Consider the following 27,056-nt stretch of genomic DNA (forward strand, 5'->3'; position numbering starts at 1 on the left):
CGAGTACGATTCAGTTAAGTGTACGCTTAGATGTTGCTGTGTAAGCTATGCGTGGAAATTTCTTTAATTTTCGGATAATGTATCAGACCAGAAATTTTAATTTGGACTGGAAAATGGGCAGGGAAATGAAATGGTGAAATAAACTTAGAAATATAAAATTTTAAATTTAATTTTCCCAAATTTCTTTCTCAAGTTTACGTTAGTCTTTTGCATAGAGAGCTGTTAAATAGAAATTCAAGGGTAAACACTAACACTATGCTAAAAGCTCAGAATTCCTTAATGACTACCAAGTAGTTTAGGGTTTTCACTTACTTTCGGCATTTTGTCTTTTAATATTGTATTTGACTGCAACAGAAGAATTTGTTTTTCCAACAAGTGCTACTTTGGACTAAGTAGGCAAATGAGTAGTAAAATCCTCTCTCGACGAACAAACCTAACACTTTACAAAGCTCTCAACATGCCCGTCCTAACATATAGCCCGCAAACTTGAACGGTGTCAATACCTAATGAGGCGTCACTTGGAGTGTTCGGGAGAAAGATTCTGTCAAAGATTTTCGGACCCTTGCACGTTGGCGACGGCGAATATCACAGGCGATGGAACGATGAGTTGTATGACCTTTACGACGACATAGACATAGCGCAGCGATTAAAGATCCAGCGGCTGCGTTTGCTGGGTCATGTTGTACGAATGGATACAAACGCTCCGGCGCTGAAAGTATTCGATGCGGTACCAGCTGGTGGTAGCAGAGGAAGAGGAAGGCCTCCTCTGCGTTGGAAAGAGCAGGTGGAGAGGGCTTAATTTGGTGTGTCCAACTGGCGCCAGTTAGAAGAGACTAGGAAAATTAGATTTCCGAATACTTTTGTGAGACACTGTTTGTATGTGATCAGTCATGTTAAATTTTAAATGGTTTATTTTCAAGATATGTTTAAATACTTCAAGTTTTTGAATTTTCATCCATATTAAAGAAGTAAGTATCGGGACAACTTAAAAATATACTGAAATCACGGGATCAAAGGTTTCTGCTAATAATAACATCCCTAGTGTATACATAACTAATTAGAACTTGAGAGAACTAGAATTTGACAGCCGCACTCTAAATTGAAGATTTTTATATTTATATTATATTTATTATATTTCTAATAAAAAAAAAAAAATTTTAAGACACTTTTTATATTGTTTTAAGAAAATTCTTTTTTTCTAAAAATATTTAAATAATGGGTTTGAAGTACATACAGAGAAAGAAAGTCACTTTAATAACCTTCCCCGGCCATCGATAATTATTTTGCAAAAGTCAAAATTTTATTTCAATGTCTGGTTCAAATGTATTTAACTAACTCTATTGACTACTATATTCGGATTATCGACCACTTAACGGCAGCTATTATTGAGTCACGCCCTAAATTTTCTAAAATGGAATAGTTGAGAATCAAAAAACACAAGAAAATAAAAATAAATGGGTTCACAAAAACAAAATTTAAGTTTTGAAACGAAGAACAACTCGAAATGTAGTAGATCACGGTATGAATACCCTAAACATGCATTTATTTGGGAATGGTTGAAAAATTTAGATTCATTCCCGTCGGTATGGTAGCGCCGATGTTGATTATAAAACAAAAGGGATCAAAATTAAAGATTTGCTATTGCTAGTAATTTGTTGTTAATACAGCTCTAAAAATGCTACATTAGCAAATAAAGTTCAGTAGCGACGAAAAAGTGCAATTGTGGACAAAATGAAGCATACTACATATTAGCATGCTATGTGATAAAAATAAAATAGCAAAGGATACCAGAAAACGTGAATGAAAATTTTCTTGGCTATTGCGAAAGGTCGTACACGAGTATATGGCAAAATGAAGTGGATTTTAAATAAATTAGTTTGATATACTGGCGAATGCTTTTAGAAGCGACTTCAATAAAAACAAAAACAATTAGTGTATTTTGTTAAAATCAAAAATTACATACATATATTAGTGCTTTGTTAATTTTCCTGTGCCCTCTGCTTTGTGTTTTTGATGCAATATAAGTAAATGTGTACACACATTTACACAAACATACATGTTCAAGCAAAGCGCATATGGCACCGAACAAAAAGCATTTTCAATCAAGTGCAATTCATTCACGGTAGTGCAGCGCACTTTTGCCTCTTCCTTCGATTCGAAGCAGTGTAGCCAGCTTTGAAATTTCAAAAAGCACCAAAACTTGTAGAAAGTGTTTAGTACTAAATGTACTACATATTTTTTAAACAAACCATTTTGTTTTCATAGCAGTTTATATATAACAAAAGTAAAAATAAACATATAATGTATCATATAATTCAATAACACAAAATGTACTCATAACGATACTGTAAAAAAAATTGTAGTAGATTAGTTTCAAAGTCTATACCCTCATTATTTTGAACTTGTGGCCATGAAATAATATTTTGAATTTTGATAATCGTGTTTACTATTAATGTGATAATTTACATCATCGGGTAAATTTAAGGCACATTGAACAGGTAGTAGTAGTAAAGTAGCTGATCAAATATTTTCTATTTAATTGTCCTCTAAATTTTCAAATATTTTTATAAATTACTCTGGCTGTCAATCTTTGTTTATAAATTTTTTTAGTCTCTAAATTTTCAAATCTTTTTATAAATTACTCTAAGCTGTTAATCTTTGTTTATACACTTTGACATTCTAGCGGCGAAGAGCAAAAACAAAATGCATTGCTCTTCTTTTTGCTCTACTGTTACTTGGTGTTTAATCTGCCTTGGGTAATATATGGTATCAATTACTTCATCAATAATTTCCTCTTTTTAATACGACTTTTGTGTTGAGCACTCCATTTAATGAAGAAGGGGACAATTAATTACGAATTTTAATTTAAAAGTATTCCTTGCTCTGAAAACGCGTTCAACTATGCAATTGAGCTCAAAAAACACTAAACGCCATTTTCTTTGGCGTTTTCCTTTTAAAAAAGCACTAAATTTTTGCTTAAAGTACAAAGTTGGCAACTATGACTTGCAGTGTCTGCTTTCAAGTTTTGTTCATTTTTTCATGCTCTGTGTATGTTTTTGGTGCCAACTTCTGACAGCTGTTCGCTAACTTGTATGAACTCGCACGGCTCGGTTATTGCTGTGATTTGTTGCTGACTGACGATTTGTTGTTTTTCCTTTTTTAGCCTTCACTGCTTTATTGTAAATATGCTCATATAAAGATATTGAAATTCTGAATTTATATCGAAATCAAGTCGTAAGCAGAGCCGTGTATAATATATGGATATAATGTTATCAAAGAAGTAGAAAACGAAACGGATGTTCTGACCCTGTGACTTTTAGGACTTTTAAGTACGGTTGCAGCAGCCAAAAGTTATAAACAGTGACCAACAGTGCACAATAAAATCGAGGAATAATATTACGAATAAGTAATGTATAATAACAATAAATGCATGGCAACGATCTCAGAGTCCATTTAACGCGTAAAGTGGAACGGTATACAAGATTTCTAAAGCTGGTTATAAAAAGTCAAATTTAGCAAAGCTAGGCAATTGTGAAAGTAATCATAGAGAACAGGGGTCTCTGACGTACCCAATCAGGGACAGAAAGCAATTTTGTGTATTTTGCTCTAACACATTTTTTAACATATTTTGTGGTTTTAGAAGTGTAATGTAATTATGTTAATTAAATGAAAATGTAAAGTTTTCATAACACTGAAAATGTACTGATTGTTAGCGGATGCAGCTTGAAGGTGCATAGCAATAAAAAAAAAATATCTACGACCATTTAAATACACGTTGCAATAACAACATTTTCTTCGCAAGGGCATAGTTTGCTTAGTATTTTCTGACATCCTTCGTTTCGTTGATTACGTCTCTTCTGACCTCTTCCGTTGCCAATGGCAGACTTCGATGCAATTTATGAGGATGAACAGTTGGAGGAGCACTATGAAGATCAAAATGTCGCACCCGTGCCCGAACCGATCATCTTACGGGGTTCTGGCAACATGACAGTGTAAGTTATCACTCGCTATTACGTACATATATATACATCCGCATGCACATATGTATATTGCATACAGGTGCAATATTAATGATAGGTTTTTTACATATGCATTTGTTTGGCGTTTACCATCTTGAGCAAATAATGAATTCTGTTCGAGGTGCTTTCGGGTCAGTAGTTTGAAATATAAATTAAATTTACCAACGGCACTTCAAAATATGCTATTATTAACCCATAACTACCCAGCAAGCGAAAGAAAAAATATTCGCTAACGTTCTTAAGTTCAGTTTTATTTGATACAAACCGTTTTCCCAAACTTTATTCCTTAACTTGCACTAAAATTCGAGAGTATTTGAAACTTAATACTTTCCCACAACACTTATATATTCTTTGCAATTTTATTTTATACAAGTATACAACATTTTTATTGAAAATATTTTACCTATATAATTAATTGAAAAAGGGGCTGATATATTGATTCGGTACGTACACAACTTGTAATTGTTTATATAATTAATTTTTAATCTAAATAATTTATTGAATAAAATAAGAAATATATTGTAGTTATAAAATAAAAAAGATTCTTTCATTTTATATTAATTGGAGAAAATCCTTTGAAGTTAAGTGGAAAATTATATTACTAATTTCTTAAGTTGATAAGTAAGAAAATCTCTATGTAAAAAAGCATCTTTTAAGTTGAGAAAACTATAATCCGCTTGTTGAAATGCTGTTGAGTATTGAGTTGAGTTACCGGTCGTCTTCATCTGATTCGTCTTCATCTGATTCGTCTAACTCATCTAAAGGTAGACCCAGAAAACGTGCTGTTTCGACAGCTTAGGTCCAGAGGGAGAGGGGTGTTAGGTAGTATGATAAAGCGTGATAAACGGTTCACTAGACAGGGCCAGCTTATTGAGGCGGCAGCCCTTGGTTGGGAAAAACGCGAGTCATTCCGGTAACGTAGAACCAGTTGCCGTGGGAATGCGGTGGTTAGGGTTGTTGTTGTTGTAGCAGTATTTTCGCTCTGTCAGTGTAGTGTAGTTACCGGTCGTCTTCGTCTAGCTCATCTAACGGTAGGCCCAGGAAACTAGCTGTTTCGACGGGTTGGGTCCAGAGGGAGAGAGGTGTTGGTGAGTGGGTTTTATAGGGCATCTGAAAAGGTGGTTAGTGTCGTGCGGGGTGCCTTCACATGCCGGACATATGTTTGGTATGTCGGGGTCGATTCTGGATAGGTAGGAGTTTAACCTGCTACAGTATCCAGAACGTAATTGTGCCAAGGTTACGCGGGACTCTCGGGGAAGCTGGAGCTCTTCGTCTGCAATAGGTGGTGGTTGGACACCGATAACGGCATTCGGAGGTCGCGAGCTTAAGCATGTGGTAAGGGTCTCCCGATGAATGTCGTTTATGGCCTGTCTGTACTCTGTCTGATCCTGGAGTGGTCTGTCAGTTTTGTCCTGGATCTCGTCCACGTAGTTGAGGAGGTGTCTCCTAATGTGTCTGGGAGGTGGCTCAGGCACAAGCAGGTGTCTGCATGGGTGAGACCTGCGGTAACACCCTAGCAGAAACTGCTTGCCGAGCATTTTATTGTATTCCTTTACAGGGAGCATGTGAGCCTCGTCGTGCAGGTGTTGAATTGGAGACATCCTGTCGCGGTCCTGATAGCAGTATTTTGGCAGGTCTGGAGCTTCGTCTACTGCGTATCACTGGTTCCAGGCGGCCAGACAGGCGCAGCATAGTTAAGAACCGGTCGGCCTATTGCTTTGAAAGTCGACAGCAACATTTCTTTGTCTTTGCCCCAAGTGCTGGCGGCAAGCGACTTGAGGACCTTGTTGCGATTCTGTACTCTCGTTGCAATAGCGGTTGTGTGCGCTGAGAAGGAGAGCAAGCTGTCAAAGGTGACTCCCAATATTCTTGGGTTATTTACCGTCGGTATTGGGGTATCATCGACGTGCACCTGAAGTTGCAGCTTGACCTCCTTTGTCCAGGTGGTAAAAAGGGTCGCCGTAGATGGCCACTAGTGGGAGAAAGTTGGTACTCCTGCTTTATTTTTCTCTGTTTTGAAGTTTGGTCTCGAAATATCACCGACGAGTGACGACCACTCAGGTAGTTCGCGGTCCACCTCTTCAGCCCTGGCGGGAGTGTCGACTGTAAAATGTCATCTAGTAGCGTGCCGTGTCTGACTGTATCGAAAGCCTTTTGTAGGTCCAACGCTACTGGGGCAGTCCTCTCGCAGGGGCGGTTTTGGTTTAGTCCACGGTTTACCTGGGTGTTTATGACGGTGAGTGCCGCGGTGGTGCTGTGCACTCTTCGGAAACCATGCTGGTGTGGGGCTGTAGTCAGGTGTTCTGTGAGGAGTGGGAGTAGAAGGGCTTCAAGCGTCTTCACTACTGGGGAAAGGAGAGTTATCGGACGATAAGACTCCCCTTGGTTGGCGGGTTTCCCAGGCTTCAGTAGTGGGACCACTCTCCCTAATTTCCACTTATCAGGAGGTCTTGAGATGGCACCACCCGTTGCACTTATTACACCTAACCGAGGGGGAGTTCGGGTGGAGCCGTTTGTGGCAAATGCAGCAGTAGAATACTTCTGGTCCGGGGTTGGGTTCGACGCCAGCCCGGAAGAGAAGTATTTGGAGCAAACTAGCTGCAATGAGTTGCTCCTGTGACGTAAGATTGGGGGTAAAATACGGTACACTAGACAGGGCTAATATACTGGGGCGGCAGCCCTTGGTCGGGAAAAACCCGAGTCATTCCGGTAACGTAGAACCGGCTGCCATGCTATGTTATGCTATGAAATTATTGTTTGTAATTCTTTTATATACATATCCTAAATCCCTCAAAACTATTCCTACGCGAGCGGGGCCGCGGGTTAAAGCTAGTATTGAATAAAATTGAATATTTTGATTATATTCTTGTTAAATTTGCTGCTTTTAATGCATTATAGAAAATCCGCTTTATCAATAACAATATTTGGATCATTTTGTTTTTGACATCTGCCAAAAATGTATTTACAATATCAAAATCTTCACTTTCTGACTTTATTACGTATTTTTTATTGTTATTAATTGGGTTCTCCATTTTTACTTACCTAAGAACTATCTACGGCTTTATCAAAACTATCGCTGATGCTTCACTTAGCCATTGCGTTCGTGCTATGCATATTATTCCTTTTTACAGTTTCACGATATTTTGTACATCGCTCGGCATTTGATAATTTTACTCTTTTATTGTTTTTAATTGCGTTCTTTCTTTCTCTATATTTTCTGGCGCGCTCAGCGGCCGATAAGGCACATGCAGATTTTCCAGATTTCCTGGTATGGATTTCCATACTAAAATCATATAATACTGCGATAGAATTTTCTCAATTTTCTGACACTTGTAAAATATCATACTAATAAATAATTGTAAAATCTGCACCTCTGATAATTATGCGTATGTTCAACAATACACCCTGTGTTCTAAAGCTCCATTTCTACTCTGCGCGTTCTAACATACAAATTCTCCACATTCGAAAATTCCGCCTTCTAACAGGCAAATTCTCCACATTTTGAAAACGTCGCGTTCTAAAATTCTTATGGCCCAATAAAAAATAAAATTTATACATTTACCACGTTTTAGTGTTTGATACATTTACATATTTTACTTGCGTGACGTTTTTTATGTCTAGTCGTGTCGTGTCGTTTTTGCATATTTTCGAGCGCTAAATCATTTTCAATGATAAAAGTATGGCTTTATCCAAAAGTCTCTCTAAAAATCTCCAACAAATAATTTTGAGCCCCAAAAATGTCAAACAGGTTTCTGGTAAGTATTTAGAGCTATACGAAATATCTATTCTTTAGAAACATCCGCTGTGTGCCTTAGATTATAATTTTGCTACAATTCTAAGATGAGGTTAGACTGAAATTAAAATATATATATGTATATATATATATACATAATTGGCGTGTACATCCTTTTTGGGTGTTTGGCCGAGCTTCTCCTCTTATTTGTGGTGTGCGTCTTGATGTTGTTCCACAAATGGAGGGACTTACAGTTTCAAGCCGACTCCGAACGGCAGATATTTTTTATGAAGAGCTTTTTCATGGCAGAAATACACTCGCAGGTTTGCCATTGCCTGTTGAGGGGCGACCGCTATTAGAAAAAAACTTTTTCTTCATTTTGGTCTTTCACCGAGATTCGAACCTACGTTCTCTCTGAACTCCGAATGGTAGTCACACACCAACCCATTCGGCTACGGCGGCCGCCAAACTGAAATACTCGGCTTTAAAATGGCTTCACTCATTGAGTAAGTAATAATTAGTATTAGAAATAAGTAATAATTGCTTACTCAATGCTTCAATATTTGCAAAAAATGGCGGTTGCTCGTGTGCTGAACAAAAACCACCAGTATTCATAAATTAATTGAGAACCGGTGGCAATTGAGAGTGCATGGCTTGGAAGTTTGGGGGGTTCTCCTTATAGACTTGATTTTTGATCTTCAGATTAATTTGTTCCATATCTGAAAAAATCTCTTGAAATCAATAGAGACCCACAAGAAGTACTTTGACGTCTGCCCCACGTGACTATATTGCATAAAACTTTTCTACTACCGTAGCGTCTGGCTGACACACCAAATTACCCGATTAGCTTAGGGCATACCTGTTAAATAATGATTCATAATTATAATGATTATAAATTAAGGTGAGCTTTTTTGGGTAACCCTTTAATGATTAAATGCTACTATTTGCAACTTTTTAATGATTAATAATTAATTAACTTCAAAGAAACACAAACAAAAAAATTTTAGTTCACTAATTTTTTTAATTACATGGTCACTAAATTATTTGACAATTTTCAATTATTATTCATTTTTGTTTTATTTCGTGATTTAGATCACCTTGTTTAACCAAATAAAATGTGTTTTATAATGTTTAACTCAGTAAAAAAAAAAAACACTGCAACGCAGTTAAAACACATATTAGGAGTTTCAATATAATAACATAAGAGAAATACATAAGTAGAATGACAAAAACACAAAAAATAAAAAATAAAAATAATAAAAAAGAACGCACTGCTAATCTTATAAGTAAAAGTCATTTGGTTCCTGGATGTAAGTAACCTTAAGGGGTTATATACACTTGTAAGGCTGACAAATCACGTTTTTTTGAGAATTTTTTGCAAAGAATGATTTTATTAAACAAATACAATTTTTAATTTTTCAAATAATGTCTACTTTAAAGTTAATTAAAGCACGTAAAGTTAGTGAAAATATTGAAGTGCACAGCTTCCTGCAGATGATCTCCATTATCTGAAATCGAAAAACCAATTAGATTTTTTTGTGGATAGATAAAGCTTGGTATTAATCGAAGGAATAGTCAAAAGTTTAATTTTTGATAAAAAGGCGGCTATTTAAAAAAAATCGAATTTTCTACAAAAATTTTCGTGAAAAATTGCCTAAAAAAATAAAAAGATCCTTCGATTAATACCTGGAGAATATAAATATAAGACCTGGAGAATATAAATATAATAGAAGGTTGTGTTAAAATTTCAAGACCATCGGTTCAGCCATATTTCAGAAATCGTGTCCACCGCCTTCGAAAACACGGTTTTGAGAAAAATGCGTTTGAAGTTTGAAAAGCACTTTACATAGGGTAAAAATTCTCTGAAACGCCTTTTCAAATTTGCGTGTAACTTCGGAAATATTCATCGGAACGATATTAAATTTTCTGTGTGTATTCTTAAATATATGTACATTAAGAAAAAAAAAAAAATCGAAAATTCTAACTGTATATAACCCCTTAAGTTACTGGCAAATTACCGGATATTAAATTAACACATTAAGAAAATAAAATAAAATCAAAACCGATTTTTTGAAAATTCTAACTGTATATAAGCCCTTAAAACTTTAGAACGGAGTGACCGATTTGGTTTAGTCTTCCTTTGATGTATTTACAGTTATAAGGGAAAGGTTTTTATGAAAAAAAAAAAAATACCCGCCATGTATGCCAGAGTCGAATTATTACTAAAAATTGTGTTCAAAATTCGATTTGGTTCATAAGGTGCGCTTCATAAACATAAGACACCTTTGGTATACAATTTTTGAACTACCATAATTCTCTTATACTTTGCGGAGTAGGTTTTATTTGGCGTCATTTTAACAGTTATAGACTTAAGAATTCCATCAATTGTTTCTGGTGCGAAAGCTCACTCAATTTTGTAGAAACGTTATCTTTTTCCAAGATCCTGCACTTTTGCTAGTCTTTTCGGTGTTTCATAATGATAAGACACTAGTCGAAAATACACTGCTGAAGAGATAGAAGGTGCTTGTTGCTGTTGTGGATGACTTTAATTATAATTTTATTCAATTTAACCTAAAATGCCGTGGGTTTCAATACTATCACAAAAGGAGCGTGGAAAAATTTTGGCCTAAAAGGGTTCAGGCTTGGCAATCAAATTAATTGCAGAAAAAAAAAAGGCAGAACTCGTTGTGTTATCCGAAATTTTTTATGGAGTCCTAAGAATTACAACATTTTGAAGCCCGTTGGAAGAAAATTCTCACTATCAAGTCGAGAACAGCGAGCAATCACAAGAAAGGCTTCTAACTCGACTAAGTCCTGCGCCAACTTGGCCGCTATAGTTCAAATAAGGTTTTATAAACAACAGTTTGGCGCACATTACAGAAGTGCAATGATTTAAAATTATCAAAAATATGAAAAGGACCCCATCTACTTTTGCCACGGCACAAGCTGGCGCGTCTTCAGTTTGCAGAAAAACACCTAAAAAACACCTTTTAATGGTGCCTAATTTCATATTATTTTTTAAAAAGGTTATATTTTCGGATGAAAAAAAAGGAAACTTGATGGGCCGGATGGTTTTTTAAATTATTGGAGAGATTTTCGAAGAGCCTCCTCTTATTTTCCAAGCGCAACTTCAATGGAGGTTCTGTTATGGTTTGGGGTGCATTTATATCGAAAGCAACTCTTGATATGCAGTTTACATCATCGCGAGTGAATAGAGGGGACTACAAAAACGTTTTGAAATATAGTCTCCTTCCTTTTATTCAGGATAATCGGCAAGTGCCCTTCGTTTTTCAGCAAGACAACGTCCGAATCCACGTAACCTCTTACGTTTGCTAAACAGTTTTTTATGTATTAAAACAGAATTTAGAACGGTAATGCAACAGATAACTTTTGCTACTTTAATCGATGTGTAAAATTTTTATTTTCCTTTGAAATCTATAAAATAAAATACTTTGAAAAATTAGGGGTGTCTTATGATTATGAAACGCACCTTATTTGAAATATGGTAATTTCAGCTTTACAACGATTTGACCTCTCGTTCAATGAATAGAACATCCGTAGTTGGCTCCAAAAAATAGGTTAGGTGAGATTATGGTGGTTGTTGGGTTCATTTCGACAACATCGATATACCTCTTGTTGAGTTCACTTCAACAACATCGATATACCTTTTTCATCGCTATACATATTTGCATTATCATTATTCTTTTTATCTCTCTTACGCATTGTTCGTCAGTCAACTCGGATGTTAACTCTTTATCTAAATAAATGATTGCATTAAATAAATTTTAGTTTTTTTTCAACGGATTTAATTGTGAATTTAAGTGCTTTCAAAGCAGAAAAAACCGCCGCAACCATTTCTGGTCCTTCGAGCCGGATTACCGCGATAATTTAATTCCATATAGTCTACACCGCGTTATATTAACATCACCTATTTTACCGCACCCGCAAAATGTCCGCATTCGTAAAAACACGTGATTCCGCGCTAAATGCTATAAAAAGGTACATGACCAAGAGCAACGACGAAGCATTTGTGTTAGATTTAGAAAATGTCGAAAGTTATCTGCAGTTATTAAATGAACAGTGGGTACGATTTAAGACAGCCCAAGATGAAGTCGAGCTTTCTTGTGGTGCAGATAACATCGATGTCGAACAGAGCGCGCGCATCCAGGCCGAGACCTGGTACGTTACAGCGCTATCACAATTTAGGCGTGTACAGAAGTGTAGAGCCGAATCAGTTGCGAATTCTACAAATCCGCATCCCACTGTGTCAGCAGCAATTAAACTACCTAAAATGGAACTTCCATCCTTCGCGGGCAATTCCACTGAGTGGGTCGCCTTCTACGACGCTTTTGTTACCCTCGTAGATTCTAACTCTTCATTGTCAGGTGGTCAAAAGCTACACTACTTACGTAGCTGCTTAAAGGGTGATGCGCTTAGCATTATCAGCGGTTTCCAAATTTGCGATGCCAACTATACGGAGGCATGGAATCTTCTAAAGTCGCGATATAAAGTTATGCGAGTTATTGTCGAAGCGCACTTTCGGGCAATTGCAGAGATACGTAAATCGACGAGCGACACTGCTGACTCCATTAAGAACGTGTTGAATGCATTCCAACAACACATAAGGGAACTTAAGGCTTTAGGGCGACCAGTGGATTTTTGGGACGATTGGTTAGTACATGAAACTGTAACCAGACTCTCCTTTGAAACTCGCAAACAGTGGGAGTTGTCACTCACTAGCGACGATCCTCCTACCTTCGAAGATCTTTCGTCCTTTTTGGAAATAAGGTGTCGCTCATTATCGATGATATCAACGCCGGCAACCCAGTCATGGCCAGGAAAACCGAACAATCAAAAATTAGTCGGAAAATCGGCAAAGGTTTTTCATGCCACCGCAGATCAATCGCGTTGTACATATTGTAACGCAGGTCACAGAATCTATTCTTGTGAAAAATTCCGTAGTATAGATGCAAACGCTAGACTCAATTTTGTGAAAGATTTCAAGGCGTGCTTAAACTGTCTAAGTACCGGACATTTTAAGGAACGCTGCAATAGCGCGTCTTCCTGCCGAATATGTCGGCAGCGCCACCATACATTGCTTCATAGTTCGCCAGAGGCATCTACCTCTTCCCACGTCGTCGACTCACCCCGCACCGCTGCAGGTACGTTACCCACCGCTAGCTCGCTCCCGCAAACCGCTGTCACATCCGCCTCCGCTTGCCTTAATTCCAAGGTTAACCCAATGCATAAAACACAAAACGCTGTGTTGCTATCAACCGCCCTAGTAAAGGTACGTGATTCTGCTGATCGATGGCAGAATGCTCGCTTATTATTCGATTCAGGTTCTCACGCCACATTCATAACTGAGGCATGCGTACAACGTTTAGGTCTAGCTCGCAAATCTTCGTCCATATTTGTAACGGGAATTGGCGCTTCTCAGGGTGGCCGTTGCAGAGGCGAAACGACGTTATTCCTCTCTTCGCGACATTCAAGTGAATGCTACCCCATCAACGCATTAATTTTACAAAAGATTACGGGCGATTTGCCGTCGCAGAGTTTAAGCGTTCCTGAATGGTCTCACATCAAGGGACTGTTCTTAGCTGACCCCCACTTCATGGAACCCGGCCGTGTAGACATCTTAGTGGGCATGGACTATATGGATCGACTCATTTTAACTGAGCTGCATAAAGGCCCACCTGGCACGCCAATAATACAGAAAACAGTCTTTGGCTGGACGTTGTGTGGAAACGTAGATACATCCGTTCCACCCGCAAACCATATACAATCATTACACTGTGATGTACATTTAGATAGAGCATTGGCTAGATTGTGGGAACTTGAAGAAGCGTCGCAAACACGATATCTTACTCACGAGGAGCGGTACTGCGAAGAACATTTTGAATCAACTCATATTAGGAAGCCGGACGGACGCTTTGTAGTGGAGTTGCCACTCAAGGTCGACGTGCCATTAGGTGAATCAAGGAGTCTCGCCGTACGAAACTTATTACGCATGGAGCGCAGATTTGCCGGTGATCAGGATCTGTGGACACGCTATAACGAATTCATGCAGGAATTAATTGAAATGGGTCATATGGAGGTCGTGCCTGAAACGAAATATGCGAAATATTATATGCCACACCATGCTGTTGTAAAGGAGTCCAGCGTCACGACAAAATTGCGAGTTGTGTTTAACGCGTCTGCTAAAACCACAACGGGGAATTCCCTCAACGATGCGCTTTATGTTGGTCCTCAACTACAAGAAGACTTGTACTCCATACTTTTGCGCTTTAGAATACACAAATACGCAGTAACTGCAGACGTTGCAAAAATGTATCGACAAATCTGTGTTTCAGCTAAACATGTCGACTTACATCGAATTGTTTGGCGCTCTAACACATCTCTACCTGTTACAGATTACCGCATGCTACGCGTAACTTATGGAGTTGCGTCCGCCTCTCATTTGGCTGTCAAATCGATGCAACAAACCGCGAAACAATCTTCCAATACTTTTCAGAAAGCAGTCGACGTAATTCTTAAAGACTTTTACATGGACGATCTTCTCACTGGTGCGTCTAGCAAGTCGGAACTTAAAGCATTGCAGCGAAATGTGTCCGATATTCTACGGGAAGGTGGGTTCGAGTTAAGAAAATGGGCGTCAAATTGTACAGAGCTAAATGAGACTATCGCTAGAGAATCCAAGAACATATCACACTACACCGTAGATGGCAACAATGTACATGCTCTGGGACTAATTTGGTATATGGAAGAGGACTATTTTACATTTTCCATTTCTCTAGGAGAACCGCCCCACGTCTTAACTAAGAGAGCATTTCTGGTCGATGCCAGCAAACTTTTTGATCCATTGAGCTTACTTTCACCCGCAACGATTACGTCGAAAATGTTGTTTCAGGACATCTGGCGTTCCAACACTGGATGGGACGACCCAGTACCAGATACGATAGGCAAGGTGTGGCTTGATCATCGCTCGCAATTACAACTTTTATCTGAACTTAAGGTCAACCGTTGGGTTGGAGTCGGGACGATAGGCTCATTTACTGAGTTGCACGTTTTTGCCGACGCTTCCGAGCGCGCCTATGCCGCAGTCATATATGCGCGCACTGTACATAGGGATGGTCACATTACAATCGGCTTAATTTCATCAAAGACTAAAGTTGCCCCGCTAAAAACAACAACGCTACCTCGCCTCGAGTTGTGTGCTGCACATCTCGCCGCAAAATTGGTCAAGGCCGTCATGCAAAGTTGGAAGGATTTTTGCTGTCCACTGGTAGCATGGACAGATTCCACCATTACGTTGGCGTGGCTGCAAGCACATCCTAATAAATGGGAAACATTCGTCGCAAACCGTGTCGCCTATATTCACGAGGTCCTGCCTCCCGAGTGCTGGAACCATATACGCTCTGAAAGCAATCCTGCGGACTGCGCGTCCAGAGGTATATCTCCGCTTCAACTTATGCATCATGAGTTATGGTGGTTCGGACCTGACTTCTTACGCGAAGAGGAACAGTTCTGGAAGCAACCCGCGCAAATAATGCATAAAACCGAAATAGGCTTACGAAAGGTTAAGGCTTGTATCGCAGCTACTGACGTTCACTGGTCGGTCATCACAAAATATTCATCTTATTCGAAATTAAGAAGAATTATCGCTTATGTATTGAGATTTATACACAATACCCGCTCTAGCTCGCTTGGAATCAATAACAAAAAAACGTGGTTTCCTAATTGTCAGGAGTTGCTGGAATCCGAGCGAAGATTAATCAGGTATACACAAAATTTCTATTTTTCTAATGAAATACGTTGTTCAGGGAAAAAAGGCCAATTAAACTGCATATTAGTTTGCTGCGATTACAACCGTTTCTCGATTCGTTTGGTATCCTTCGTGTTGGAGGTCGGCTGAAATCCGCAGATGTTGCAAATGATGTCAGACACCCCGTTATACTGCCAAAAAACTCTCCGCTTTCAAAACTCGTTGTTTTGGACATACATCACTATACGCTACATGCAGTACGTACATGCATACGCCGGTATTGAGTCGTTGGTGCCCGCAACTTAATTCGTAATATCTATCGCAAATGTGTAAAATGTACCGCTTTAAATCGCAAGCTCGCAACACAATCAATGGGTGATCTTCCTTCGTCCCGCATAACATACGCTCGCTGCTTCGTTCGTACAGCAGTAGACTTTGCTGGTCCTTATATGTTCAAATTTACGCATGGAAGAGGAGCTAAATCCGTAAAAGGTTATATATCTTCATTTGTCTGCATGTGCACAGGTGCAATGCACCTCGAGTTTGTTGGAGATCTCTCAAGTTCTTCGTTTCTAAACGCTTTTAAACGATTCATCAACCGCAGAGGCTATTGTAAAGAAATGTTTTCGGATAACGGGACGAATTTCGTTGGTGCAGAAAGGGAACTCCGTGAGAAATATCAAGAGTGCATGCAAGACTCCCAACTTCAATCGTTTTTTGCAGACTCTGCTATTGAGTGGCGATTCAATCCACCGTCCGCACCTCACATGGGAGGATATTGGGAAACTGGAATCAAACGCATAAAATATCATCTAAAACGCTCCCTCGGAGAAATTCTTTTAAGCTATGAGGAGTTTAGTACGCTCTTAACGGAGGTGGAAGCTTGTGTCAATTCCCGCCCATTATGCAACATTTCGACGGATGCAAGCGACTTATCGATTTTAACGCCTGGCCATTTTCTGGTAGGCGAACCATTGCGGGCAATTCCAGAACCTGAGGGTCAAGGGTTTTCTGGAACCCTGCAACAAAGGTGGCAGTTGGTCTCTGCTATTCGCCAACACTTTTGGCGCCGTTGGAGAGACGAATACCTCGTTAGCTTGCAACGACGTGCTAAGTGGTTTCGTCCATCACGAAATTTTCAAGAAGGAGACGTCGTCGCTGTGTTTAATGAATCTTCTCCTCCAACAAAGTGGACACTCGCAAGAGTAATTCATTGTCATCCTGGTAGAGATGGTCACGTACGTGTCGTAACGATAAAAACCGCAAACGGAGAATTCACTCGCCCAATACCTAAGCTGTGTCTTCTACCAACTCAAGGGGACGTATTTTCCGAAGAAAACTAAAATGTAGTTATTTAACTTATTTAAAGTCTGAAATTCCTATTTTGCTTAAGTTTGTATTCGAATTTATTTCCTTTGTAATGTACATATTGAACATATCATGATAGTTCAAGGGTGGCGGTATGTTGGGTTCATTTCGACAACATCGATATACCTCTTGTTGAGTTCACTTCAACAACATCGATATACCTTTTTCATCGCTATACATATTTGCATTATCATTATTCTTTTTATCTCTCTTACGCATTGTTCGTCAGTCAACTCGGATGTTAACTCTTTATCTAAATAAATGATTGCATTAAATAAATTTTAGTTTTTTTTCAACGGATTTAATTGTGAATTTAAGTGCTTTCAAAGCAGAAAAAACCGCCGCAACCAGTGGTAGTCGGTCTGTACGACCAACTCACTTAGACCTTACCGGTCCGTCACTCATTTATTTGTCTTCGTGGAACCATTTTGTGGCTATATATAATATGTAATGTACTAAAGTTAGGAGCAGATGGAAAAATGTATTATTTTTTCTTGCTACCAAGCCTATTTTGATCAGCGCTAAACTCGTGGAAAGAGTCGATTTTTGGCTGAACCAGGCCACATAATTTATCCCACCTATAAGAAATATTTCCTTGCAATGGAATTGAAAAACAAACAAAGTTACTCTTGAAATTACTTCTAAGGAATTGATTACTTTTGCTGTAAGCTGAAGGTATCGATTACTGTTTACAATTTATTGTGATTTCATTCCAAAGGGAACCATTACGACCCAGCTCTGCTCAACAGGAAATCACAAAAAAATAAGTTTTGACTTCAAAAGTTCCCTCCTGCAAAACGATAATAAATCTGACTTAAGTACTATAGGGTGTTCTTTAAAGACTGATAACTAAAAATGATAGTACAAAACAGAAATATTGTTTTTTTATTATAGTCTGGTAGATAATTTCATGGCACTTATTTTTGACTATGAGATTCGACATAGTAAGTGTGATCAATTTAGAGGCATCGGATTTTAAATTGAAATAAAACAACGAAAATTCAAATTGATTGGGCAATCTTTATTATTTTTGTGTAGAACCAATCATGGTAAGGGTAATCCACTTTCAAATGTTGGTCTCAACTGCGCCGTAATTCGGCCATCCGTAAACACCAATTTGGAATGGTTCGCTAGAGGGCTGAAAAACTTTAGTAATGTTGGATTTCAATACCTCGATCGAAGCTGGTTTATCCACAAAGCCTTTAGACTTTACATACCCCAACAAATAAAAGTCCAAGTGTATGATATCACGGAGATGAGAGATAAATTGCGCATCGAAACGACGACGCAGTAGATCCATTGTTTCACGGGTTGTATAGCAAGTGAATCCGTCTTGAACCAAATGTTGTGTTGATCACGGGCTTCAATTTCCGGCATCAAAAAGTTGTTTATCATGGCGCGATAGCGTTCGCCTTTCACTGTTACATTGGCGCAAGCCCGGTCTTTGAAGAAATATGAGCCGATGATTTCTCCGGCCCATAGGCTGCACCAAACGGCTGTTTTCAATGGATGTGATGGCTGTTCTTGAATGGCTTCGGGTTGCTCTTCAGCCCAAATATGGCAATTTTGCTTATTGACGTAGCCATTAAGCCACAAATAGACCTCATCGCTGAACAAGACTCGGGTCCTGAGTGCGCGATAAACATTTTTCACAGAGTGTCGATTTCCGTAATACAAATAGTACGAATTGTAAACGTTGTTGAGCCGTAAGTCTTCCCATGATGAAATTTCATTAAATTCAGAAAAAATTGATGTATTTAGTTTGACAGGACCGTAGTCACAAGTGATGTTTAAAAAATACCCTATTGGAAAGAGTAGCTCCAATCGGATCTCCCTTTAGTCTGTGCGCCCCGGTTACGAGTTATTCGATCGTCCATTCGATCAGTCCAATAAATCAATTGTTAAGCGCGCTGTACGAAAATGTCGTCGATGTTTAGCTGATTAATTTTTGGAAATAACAAGAACCGATGTTGCCGCCAGTGCTCATTGAACTTAACGAAGAGATTAAAATTTTTTTTTCAAAGTAAATTTCCACAACTTAGTAGCGTTAAGCTATTCATGATGACTTGCCAAACCGTACTGAACAGAAATGACCGCACAGTTTGCCATTCTTAGCTGTCAAAACATAGTTATGTTGTTGTTGTTATAGCAGCATAAACATTCCCCATACATATGCGGCGAATGCTGTTGAAGTGGTAGTCCTTGTTCGTAGAACCGAATCCGGATACGTAGAGCCGACTGTCGTGGGAACGATACCGTAAGTTCTCATGCAGCTAAAAAAACGCCCAATATTTGATTTTCTGCGTATATAATCACTACATATTATAAAACAAAGTCGCTTTTTCTGTCCCTATGTCCCCTTATACGCTTAAATCTTTAAAACTACGCAACGGATTTTGATGCGGTTTTTTTTTAAAGATAGATTGATTGAAGAGGAAGGTTTATATCTATATAATGTGAAGAAATATATAAAGGGGGCGTGGCAATCGGTCAAAATGTGGCAAAAAACATAATTTTTTTGTTTTCACGGCCATAAATCATAAACTAATCAACCAATTAAAATGAAACTTTCTTGAAGTTTAACTTTGAAATATTTACTATCGTTCTGCATCAAAAAAAATAATTGATTTATTTGTTATTTAACCAAAATTGTTTAAACAAAAGCAGCTCTTTTCCAAAAAAAGCTGTTTGTGTGTGTGTTCGCTGTCAACCGAATGAAGCAACACCCCATTTACACGATGTCTCCACTGGAAGGGAAACACTGGAAATTCTCTTTTCATGTCTCATTCGCGGGCACACGGGCAGAAATGTTTTCGGCGACATTTTGACATTTAATACTTTAGCATCGTCTGATTCGGATGTATTCTAGCACGCGCTTACATGTAAAGCAGAGAGCGTTCGACAACAGTTTCTTAAATATATGAATGAAAAATGCAAACTGGTTAAATAATAAATAATTTGTTGTTTTTTTTTATTGAAATATATTTATAAATTCTTATACTTGAATAAAAAACATTAAATTAAAAATACTTCATATGTAAATAATTAACTTAAAATTAAACTGAGTATCTAGAAATGCAGGGAAAAATTAGAAATCAACATAAACATGTCCCATAACTATTTTAAATTATACTACTTTACTAGCAAAAATAATTGTGCATTTCCCAAGCAGCGTTCGTATGTTTGTCATCGTTGTTATCTTCCGTTTGCTTGAAAACCAACACATAACTTAGAACTTTCTTCCACGAAATAAGAACACGAATGAAGCAACTGTCAAAAATTGCTTTAAGATTGGAAATACGAATAAGAAGCACAAAGCGTGTCGCCAGTACAGGAGACAAATTCCCTTCTCTCTTCCGCGGCCGTCCTTCACCCCCGAACAAAATGTTTCCCTTCCAGTGGAGACATCGTGTAAATGGGGTCCAATAGGCGTTAAGCGATAATCTCACCACACCTCATTAATGTTGAATTACATCGTATGGTGACGTATGTATGTATGTATTTACGAATCGCTCGCATTATTTCATTTCGGACATATGTACATATGTATCTATGTATGTACTGAATTCCATGTAATTATATGTACATACAATTTTACAGCGAAATAAAACGCTTCTATATTAGTAAATCGCACTTAATTAAAATACAGTTTTTGAATAGTTTTTATTGATTCGGAGCGCGTTTAGTTTGCTATCAATTCCATACAATAACATTTTTTGTCATTTACTTTTTACGACAACTAATAGCTTATTTTCGAAGCGATTTCAACAAATGGGTACAACATTAATCCTTATCCAATTAAATACCTTAAATACATTGTTGTTTTCATATAGATCTACACATGGTAGAAAAAGTCTGCGTTCACCCACTGTTATAAAGTATTAACGTGTTTATCTTAAAACTCTCAGTTATTTCTTTTCACTTATTTCAAAGAAAATTATTCATAGAGGTTATGAACAAAATTTTTTGGAGTTTGAGCTGCGTCGTGTTCAGATAACGGGATTGTAGTACAGTTACTTAAAAAGGCTAAGCAGAAAAAGTGTGCGTTCATTTCGAATAGTGACGATTATTTGAATGGCAATTACGTTAAATTAAATTTTAAATCATTCATGTAGTTGACGCGGTTAAGAACAAATCTAAAGAGGGAAAAATTGATATTAGAAATACATTTTTTGTTACTATGGACCAAAGGCGAAAAGAAATAGATATTGGTGAAAGGAAAATCATTGTAAGCTTGTGGCAAAATAGTATGAGCTATATGGAAATCGCGAAAATTGCTGGGAGGCAATACTCCTCGGTCCAAAGAGTGATAAACAACTTCAAGCAAACGAATTGTTTGGAGTCTAAGCCTCGTTCTGGGCGTCCAAAAAAACTGACGGAAAGAGAAGAACGCAACATAACTATTCTTGTGAATTCTAATCCACGACTAACAGCAAGCCGAATTTCAAAAGACATAGAAGTAAAATACCAAAAGAAAGTACATCCAGATACAGTAAGAAAAATTCGAAAAAGAATCGGATTTCACGGCAGAGTGGCCCGAAAAAAACCCTTCATATCGCGAGTAAATCGACTTAAGCGGATGGCTTTCGCCAAGGAATACGTAAACAAGCCACCTGAGTTTTGGAATAGTGTGATTTTTTCAGATGAGGGCAAGTTTTGCGTTTTCGGGATAAAAAGTCGTAAAATTATTTGGAGGAAAAACGGAACGGCACTTGGAAAGCAAAATCTGGTACCTACGGTAAAGCATGGGGGAGGAGGTGCCATGATATGGGGGTGTATGGCTAGTTCGGGCGTTGGAAATATGCAGTTTTTTGAGTCGATAATGAACAGACATGATTATCTCGATATTTTAAAAACGAATTTGTGAGAAAGTGCAATCAAACTGGGACTCGGTGAAAGATTTGTTTTCCAACAGGACAACGACCCGAATCACACAGCAGAGATTGTTAGGTTGTGGTTGTTGTATAATGTTCCAAAACAACTTCGCACACCCCCACAATCACCTGACCTTAACCCCATTGAGCACTTATGGGACGTTCTAGAAAAAAAAAATACGAGAGCGTACAATAACTAGCAAGGAAATGCTTAAGAACGCGCTTAAAGAGGAATGGGTACCCATAAGTCCAGAAATAACAGCCAACCTAGTTGGATCAATGAAAAGACGCCTCCTAGAAGTCATAAAAAGCCGGGGATATCCAACTAGCTATTAATTTTAAAACATTTCTATGATCTTAAGCCTTTTATTTTATTATTATTGAAGTGAACGCAAACTTTTTCCGTTTAGTTTGAATGGCCTTTTTAATTTTATGTGATCTCATTTTAAATTTGATTTTGTTATTGGTAGCGAAATATGTGTGATAGTTACGTTTAAGTGAACTTAATAAAACTCATTAAAAAAAATTTCTGAAATATTTATTGTTTTGAACTTTTTCTAATGCAAAGAATATTTGCATAGGTGAACTCAGACTTTTTCTACTATGTGTATGTATATGGCTCTTTACAGCATATAATTAAAAACAATATTTTTCAAGATATTACAACAGTAATTAGTAATTGAGATCTACCGGAAAAATTGCGTTAGCTGTTGCGTCATCCGGCATTGCCGCTACTCTTTTGGAAAGAGACCGAACCACACACTCTACAATGAAGCACCCGCTAAAAATCGCCACCGATGATGATAACAGCGTCTGTAGTGTTTCTAGACAGAGCAATACAGGAAAATTGATGCGTGACTGCTCATTAATAGTCTGGGACGAAGCTACCATGTCAAACAAGACGTCTGTGGAAGCACTGGATAGGACAATGCGCGATTTGCGCAACAAAAATGCACCTATGGGTGGATGTACAATTCTGTTCTCAGGAGATTTCCGTCAAATCCTACCAGTTGTGACTCGAGGAACACGTGCTGACGAAATAAATGCTTCGCTAAAAAGATCCAACCTTTAGTCGTATGTCAATAAATTAGAGCTTAAAACTAATATGAGGATTTCGTCATCTTCACGTGAGAACAGGCTATTTCCAGAGATGCTGCTAAAAGTTGGCAATGGAGAATTAACACAAAGTGAGGGAAGGATTAACCTAGAAAACCTTTGTGTTTTGATATACAACATCCAAGAGTTAGTCAACAATGTCTATCCAGACATTAATAACATAAGTTATAAGACAATATCTTGGTTTAAAGAAAGAGCTATTCTGTCACCAACTAACGAACAAGTAGATAAAGTAAATAACTTGATTATTTCAAAGATTGATGCGCCGACGAAAATATACTACTCGGTCGATACTGTTCTCGATTTGGAAGAAGCTGTTCAATTTCCTACAGAATTTCTAAATTCTTTGAAACCGTCTGGACTCCCTCCTCACAAAATGGAGCTGAAAATAGGTTGTCCTGTTATTTTATTAAGAAACCTAAGTCCACCTCAACTTTGCAATGGCACGCGTTTGCTGGTAAAATCACTGAAAACTTTCATAATAGAGTGCACAATACTCACAGGATGTGGTACCGGAGAAGATGTATTGATTCCCCGAATTCCTCTGATACCATCGGATCTACCATTCCAATTTAAACGCTTACAATTTCCGGTAAAGACATCTTTTGCAATGACCATTAATAAATCCCAGGGTCAAACCTTCAACGTTGCAGGCTTAGATTTGAGTGTTGACTGTTTTTCACATGGCCACCTGTATGTCGCTCTTTCAAGAGTAACCTCTAGAGAAAACATGTTTGTATTGTCTAATGACAAGAAGGCTATGAACGTTGTATATAAAGACATTCTGTAATATAGTAATTGTTGTAAAAATAAAATAAATACATATGTAAAAATGCAAAAAGTGAATATACAAAAATGTAGGGTATGAATTTAGATATCCCAAAGATAGCAGGAAATCTTCATGCTATAAAGAAAGGGGAATTGTTTTACTCCAAATTTAACGCGTGCGGGCCACGGGCAATAATGAATAAGCCAAAACTACTGGATCGATTTTAATCATTTTTTCAGTGAGTGACATAGGGTATATATTTTATACCCGTGCGAAGCTGGGCGGGTTGCTAGTAAATATATAATATATAATATGTACATATATATTTTGTTTCCTGATTTCCAACCGATCACTTTAATTATTTTAAATATTTTCAAACTTGCAGATTTGGCCTGACCAATCGTTTTAGCACAGAATTTCCCACGGGTCTGGTTTCGCGTGTAGCCCCTGAAGAATTCAAAGCAACGATTGGACGTATTAACGGCATTTTAAAGAAGACGCTGCCGGTGAACGTGAAATGGCTATTTTGCGGCTGCGTCTGCTGTTGCTGCACGCTGGGTTGCTCTCTGTGGCCGGTCATCTGTCTGAGTAAGCGGGTAAGTGCTAATGCCAATACAAACACTAATCGCGCTCACTAATCAATCGATCGAGCCTATAAATACATATTTAAAGAAATAAATACAAACTACAAATACTTACACTAACTATTTTTTTTTTAATATTTCTATCTCTTATATTCGACTCCAATATGTGATTTGACGAATACGCTTAGACACAAATAACTCTTGACAAGCTGCTCGAATGGGAGAATAGTCATTTATATCATAAACTCGGCCTACATTGGCGACTTCATAAGCAACAATGTGATTCCAATTCGATGATGGAGTATGTGTTACGAATTGAGTTTATACCGAAAACGCCGATATATCGTCCGGACTAAAAGCAAAAAGAATACAAAAATATATTTAAAAAAAAAAAACACAAGTTCGCTGGGTGGGGAGGGGGGAGTCTACCATAAGCTTTGATAGTGTATAGGGTAGGACTTTTGTTAGAATAACATTGGTAGGCAACATTACAACAACTATAATTATATGAAACAAAGTGCGTATATAAGTTTGTATTTACATACATACATATACACGCACACGTATATGTACATCGGCAAGTATGTAGATCGACGAGAAACAAAGAACTGCCAACGGACTGACATTGATTTGCCATTTGTTGGCAGCGGAAATATTGAACCTCAGAGAAAGAAGCGTATCGGAGGTGAATGAAACGGCATTATGCATGGAAATGTGATGGAAATGAAAATGTAAAGCACAAGCAGCTGGTTGAAAGCATTCGAAGGTTTTAAATATAAAATGTTTAAGGGGTTTTATAGCATAGCAATAAATATGGCTTTGGGAAGGTGACATAATATGAGTTTGTGGCAATTACCAGCGAGTGATGTCTCTTTTGATTTGCCTTTTTTTCTTGCTTTCTTATGTACACACGTAGTTGCAATTGTGTTATTTTTTGTATGTTGCTAGATTCACAATGAGAAATAATAGCGAAATAATTTGTTTTAAACATCTCCTAAATGATTTATGTAAATGTGATGAAAACTAAAAATAAAAAAAATGAAAATTTATTTAATTTTAACTAATTTAGTTAGTATTACATAGATATACATAATTACAAGTAATTTAAAAATAAATAATACACTGAAAGCGCATGCTGAAGTGAGAAGATTGTATTCGCTTAGAATTAAGTCAATGAAATTTATTTAAATGAAATCACTAATAAATAACTTACAAAGAAAATAAACGATGAACTCATTTAGAGATACGAATGCTCGGTGGCACAATATCTTAAAATACGAATGATGTAAAAAAATGCTGAAGGCCCATCCAATTCAGCACCGTCAATATAATGACGCAAAAATAAAAATTTATTCATGAAATAATAGGTAGCTGGCTTTCTAGAGCTGCCACATCACGCTACCCGCGTTCCATTCTAAATGAATAGCAACGGCACAGCCTTTCGGAAAGTGTAAACCTTGAGCGAGTATAATTTTCAATACGCGTGACGACGCAGGGTAAGTGGTTCCAAAAGATCTGGCTGGAATTCGTTTCCACGACAGTCGGTTCAAGGTAACCGGAACGACCCGGATATATATTTGGCTAAGGACTGTCACTACCATTCGGAATTCACAGACAGAACGTAGGGCGACCGCCGTAGCCGAATGGGTTGGTGCGTGACTACCATTCGGAATTCACAGAGAGAACGTCGGTTCGAATCTCGGTGAAACACCAAAATTAAGAAAAACATTTTTCTAATAGAGGTCGCCCTTCGGCAGGCAATGGCAAGCCTCCGAGTGTATTTCTGGCATGATAAAGCTCCTCATTAAAATATCTGCCGTTCGGAGTCGGCTTGAAACTGTAGGCCCGTCCATTTGTGGAACAACATCAAGACGCACACCACAAATAGGACGAGCTCGGCCAAACACCCAAAAAGGGTGTACGCGCCAATTATATACATATACCTATATAAGGACTGTCACTTCACCAGCATTCCCCATATATATGTATGGGGAATGTTTATGCTGCTACAAACAATTAACTTACAAAATCTACAAACGATTAGATTATAACCTAAAAATTTGGATGTGAGTCGTTTGAACAACGGGGTAACATCGAGATTAAATTCGGGTAACATCGTGAGAATACGAGGGGCCAATGGTTATTTAGACTTTATTCTTGTTTTAGCAAATTTAACGTTTGAAAATGCAATACGAATAGTCGTTTCCACGGAACGCTCCTGGAACGTCCCGGATTTATATCCGGCCAAGGACTGTCACTCCAGCAATACTCCCCGTACATGTATGGGGAATGCATAAGTTAAGATAACAGAGGCGTAAATATGATATGTTAAAGCTGCTTTCTATTATTACAGAAAAGCTGAACTAAGAGTTTGTCTTTGCACTGAGAGTTTGCTTTTGCATTCAATATTGCACTCAAACTCAATCCTTTACGATGAGCTATCGTATACTTTTTCTCGAAGCAACAACATATCTATTTAGCAACAGCTGCCTTTTGACGCCCAGAATTGCAGTTATTAATACAATTCTAAGAACAACAACACGCACAACACAGTATATTAAATTCCCGCTACATTAAATTGCTGCCAAAACCTGCATCTACCAATATCAACAACAATCCTGCTTCTCGTAAGAGCTGACAGCGGTCTTTTGAATGGAATTCAAGTGATAGTACGGCATTAAGTAAATGTGAATCAAGCGACGAACATCGGAGTGCGCGAAAATAGAATATCAAGCATTTTTAGTAAGGGGTTATATACAGTTAGAATTTTCAAAAAAACGATCTTTTTTAATTTTTTTTAATGTATAGGGTTTTTCAGTAAGAGCGCT

General features: G+C 37.9%; 1 protein-coding gene across 5 annotated transcripts; it reads left to right on the forward strand.

Moving 5' to 3' along the window:
* Positions 1–1,589: 1,589 nt before the first annotated feature.
* LOC128871616 (cysteine-rich hydrophobic domain-containing protein 2) lies at positions 1,590–24,671 on the forward strand. Of its 5 annotated transcripts, none has more exons than XM_054113498.1 (4): positions 1,590–1,839; positions 3,164–3,992; positions 24,030–24,240; positions 24,417–24,671. In XM_054113498.1, the coding sequence occupies exons 2-4, from the start codon at positions 3,877–3,879 to the stop codon at positions 24,582–24,584; spliced, it is 495 nt and encodes a 164-aa protein (XP_053969473.1). In that variant the 5' UTR covers positions 1,590–1,839; positions 3,164–3,876; the 3' UTR covers positions 24,585–24,671. The 5 variants fall into 5 exon arrangements, with proteins under 5 accessions (XP_053969473.1, XP_053969475.1, XP_053969472.1 ...); XM_054113500.1 differs by having other exon boundaries at positions 3,641–3,992; XM_054113497.1 differs by having other exon boundaries at positions 1,590–1,828.
* Positions 24,672–27,056: the final 2,385 nt, after the last annotated feature.

The sequence above is a fragment of the Anastrepha ludens genome, chromosome 2 (assembly GCF_028408465.1).
Source record: "Anastrepha ludens isolate Willacy chromosome 2, idAnaLude1.1, whole genome shotgun sequence".
Classification (NCBI taxonomy): Eukaryota; Metazoa; Arthropoda; class Insecta; order Diptera; family Tephritidae; genus Anastrepha; species Anastrepha ludens.

Excerpts from the sequence above, each read along its gene's own strand:
- LOC128871616 (XM_054113498.1), top strand. The coding sequence starts at position 3,877 with ATGGCAGACTTCGATGCAATTTATGAGGATGAACAGTTGGAGGAGCAC. Across the intron at positions 3,993-24,029 it reads GGTTCTGGCAACATGACAGT|ATTTGGCCTGACCAATCGTT; the intron begins GTAAGTTATCAC and ends TCAAACTTGCAG. Across the intron at positions 24,241-24,416 it reads TCATCTGTCTGAGTAAGCGG|ACACAAATAACTCTTGACAA; the intron begins GTAAGTGCTAAT and ends GAATACGCTTAG.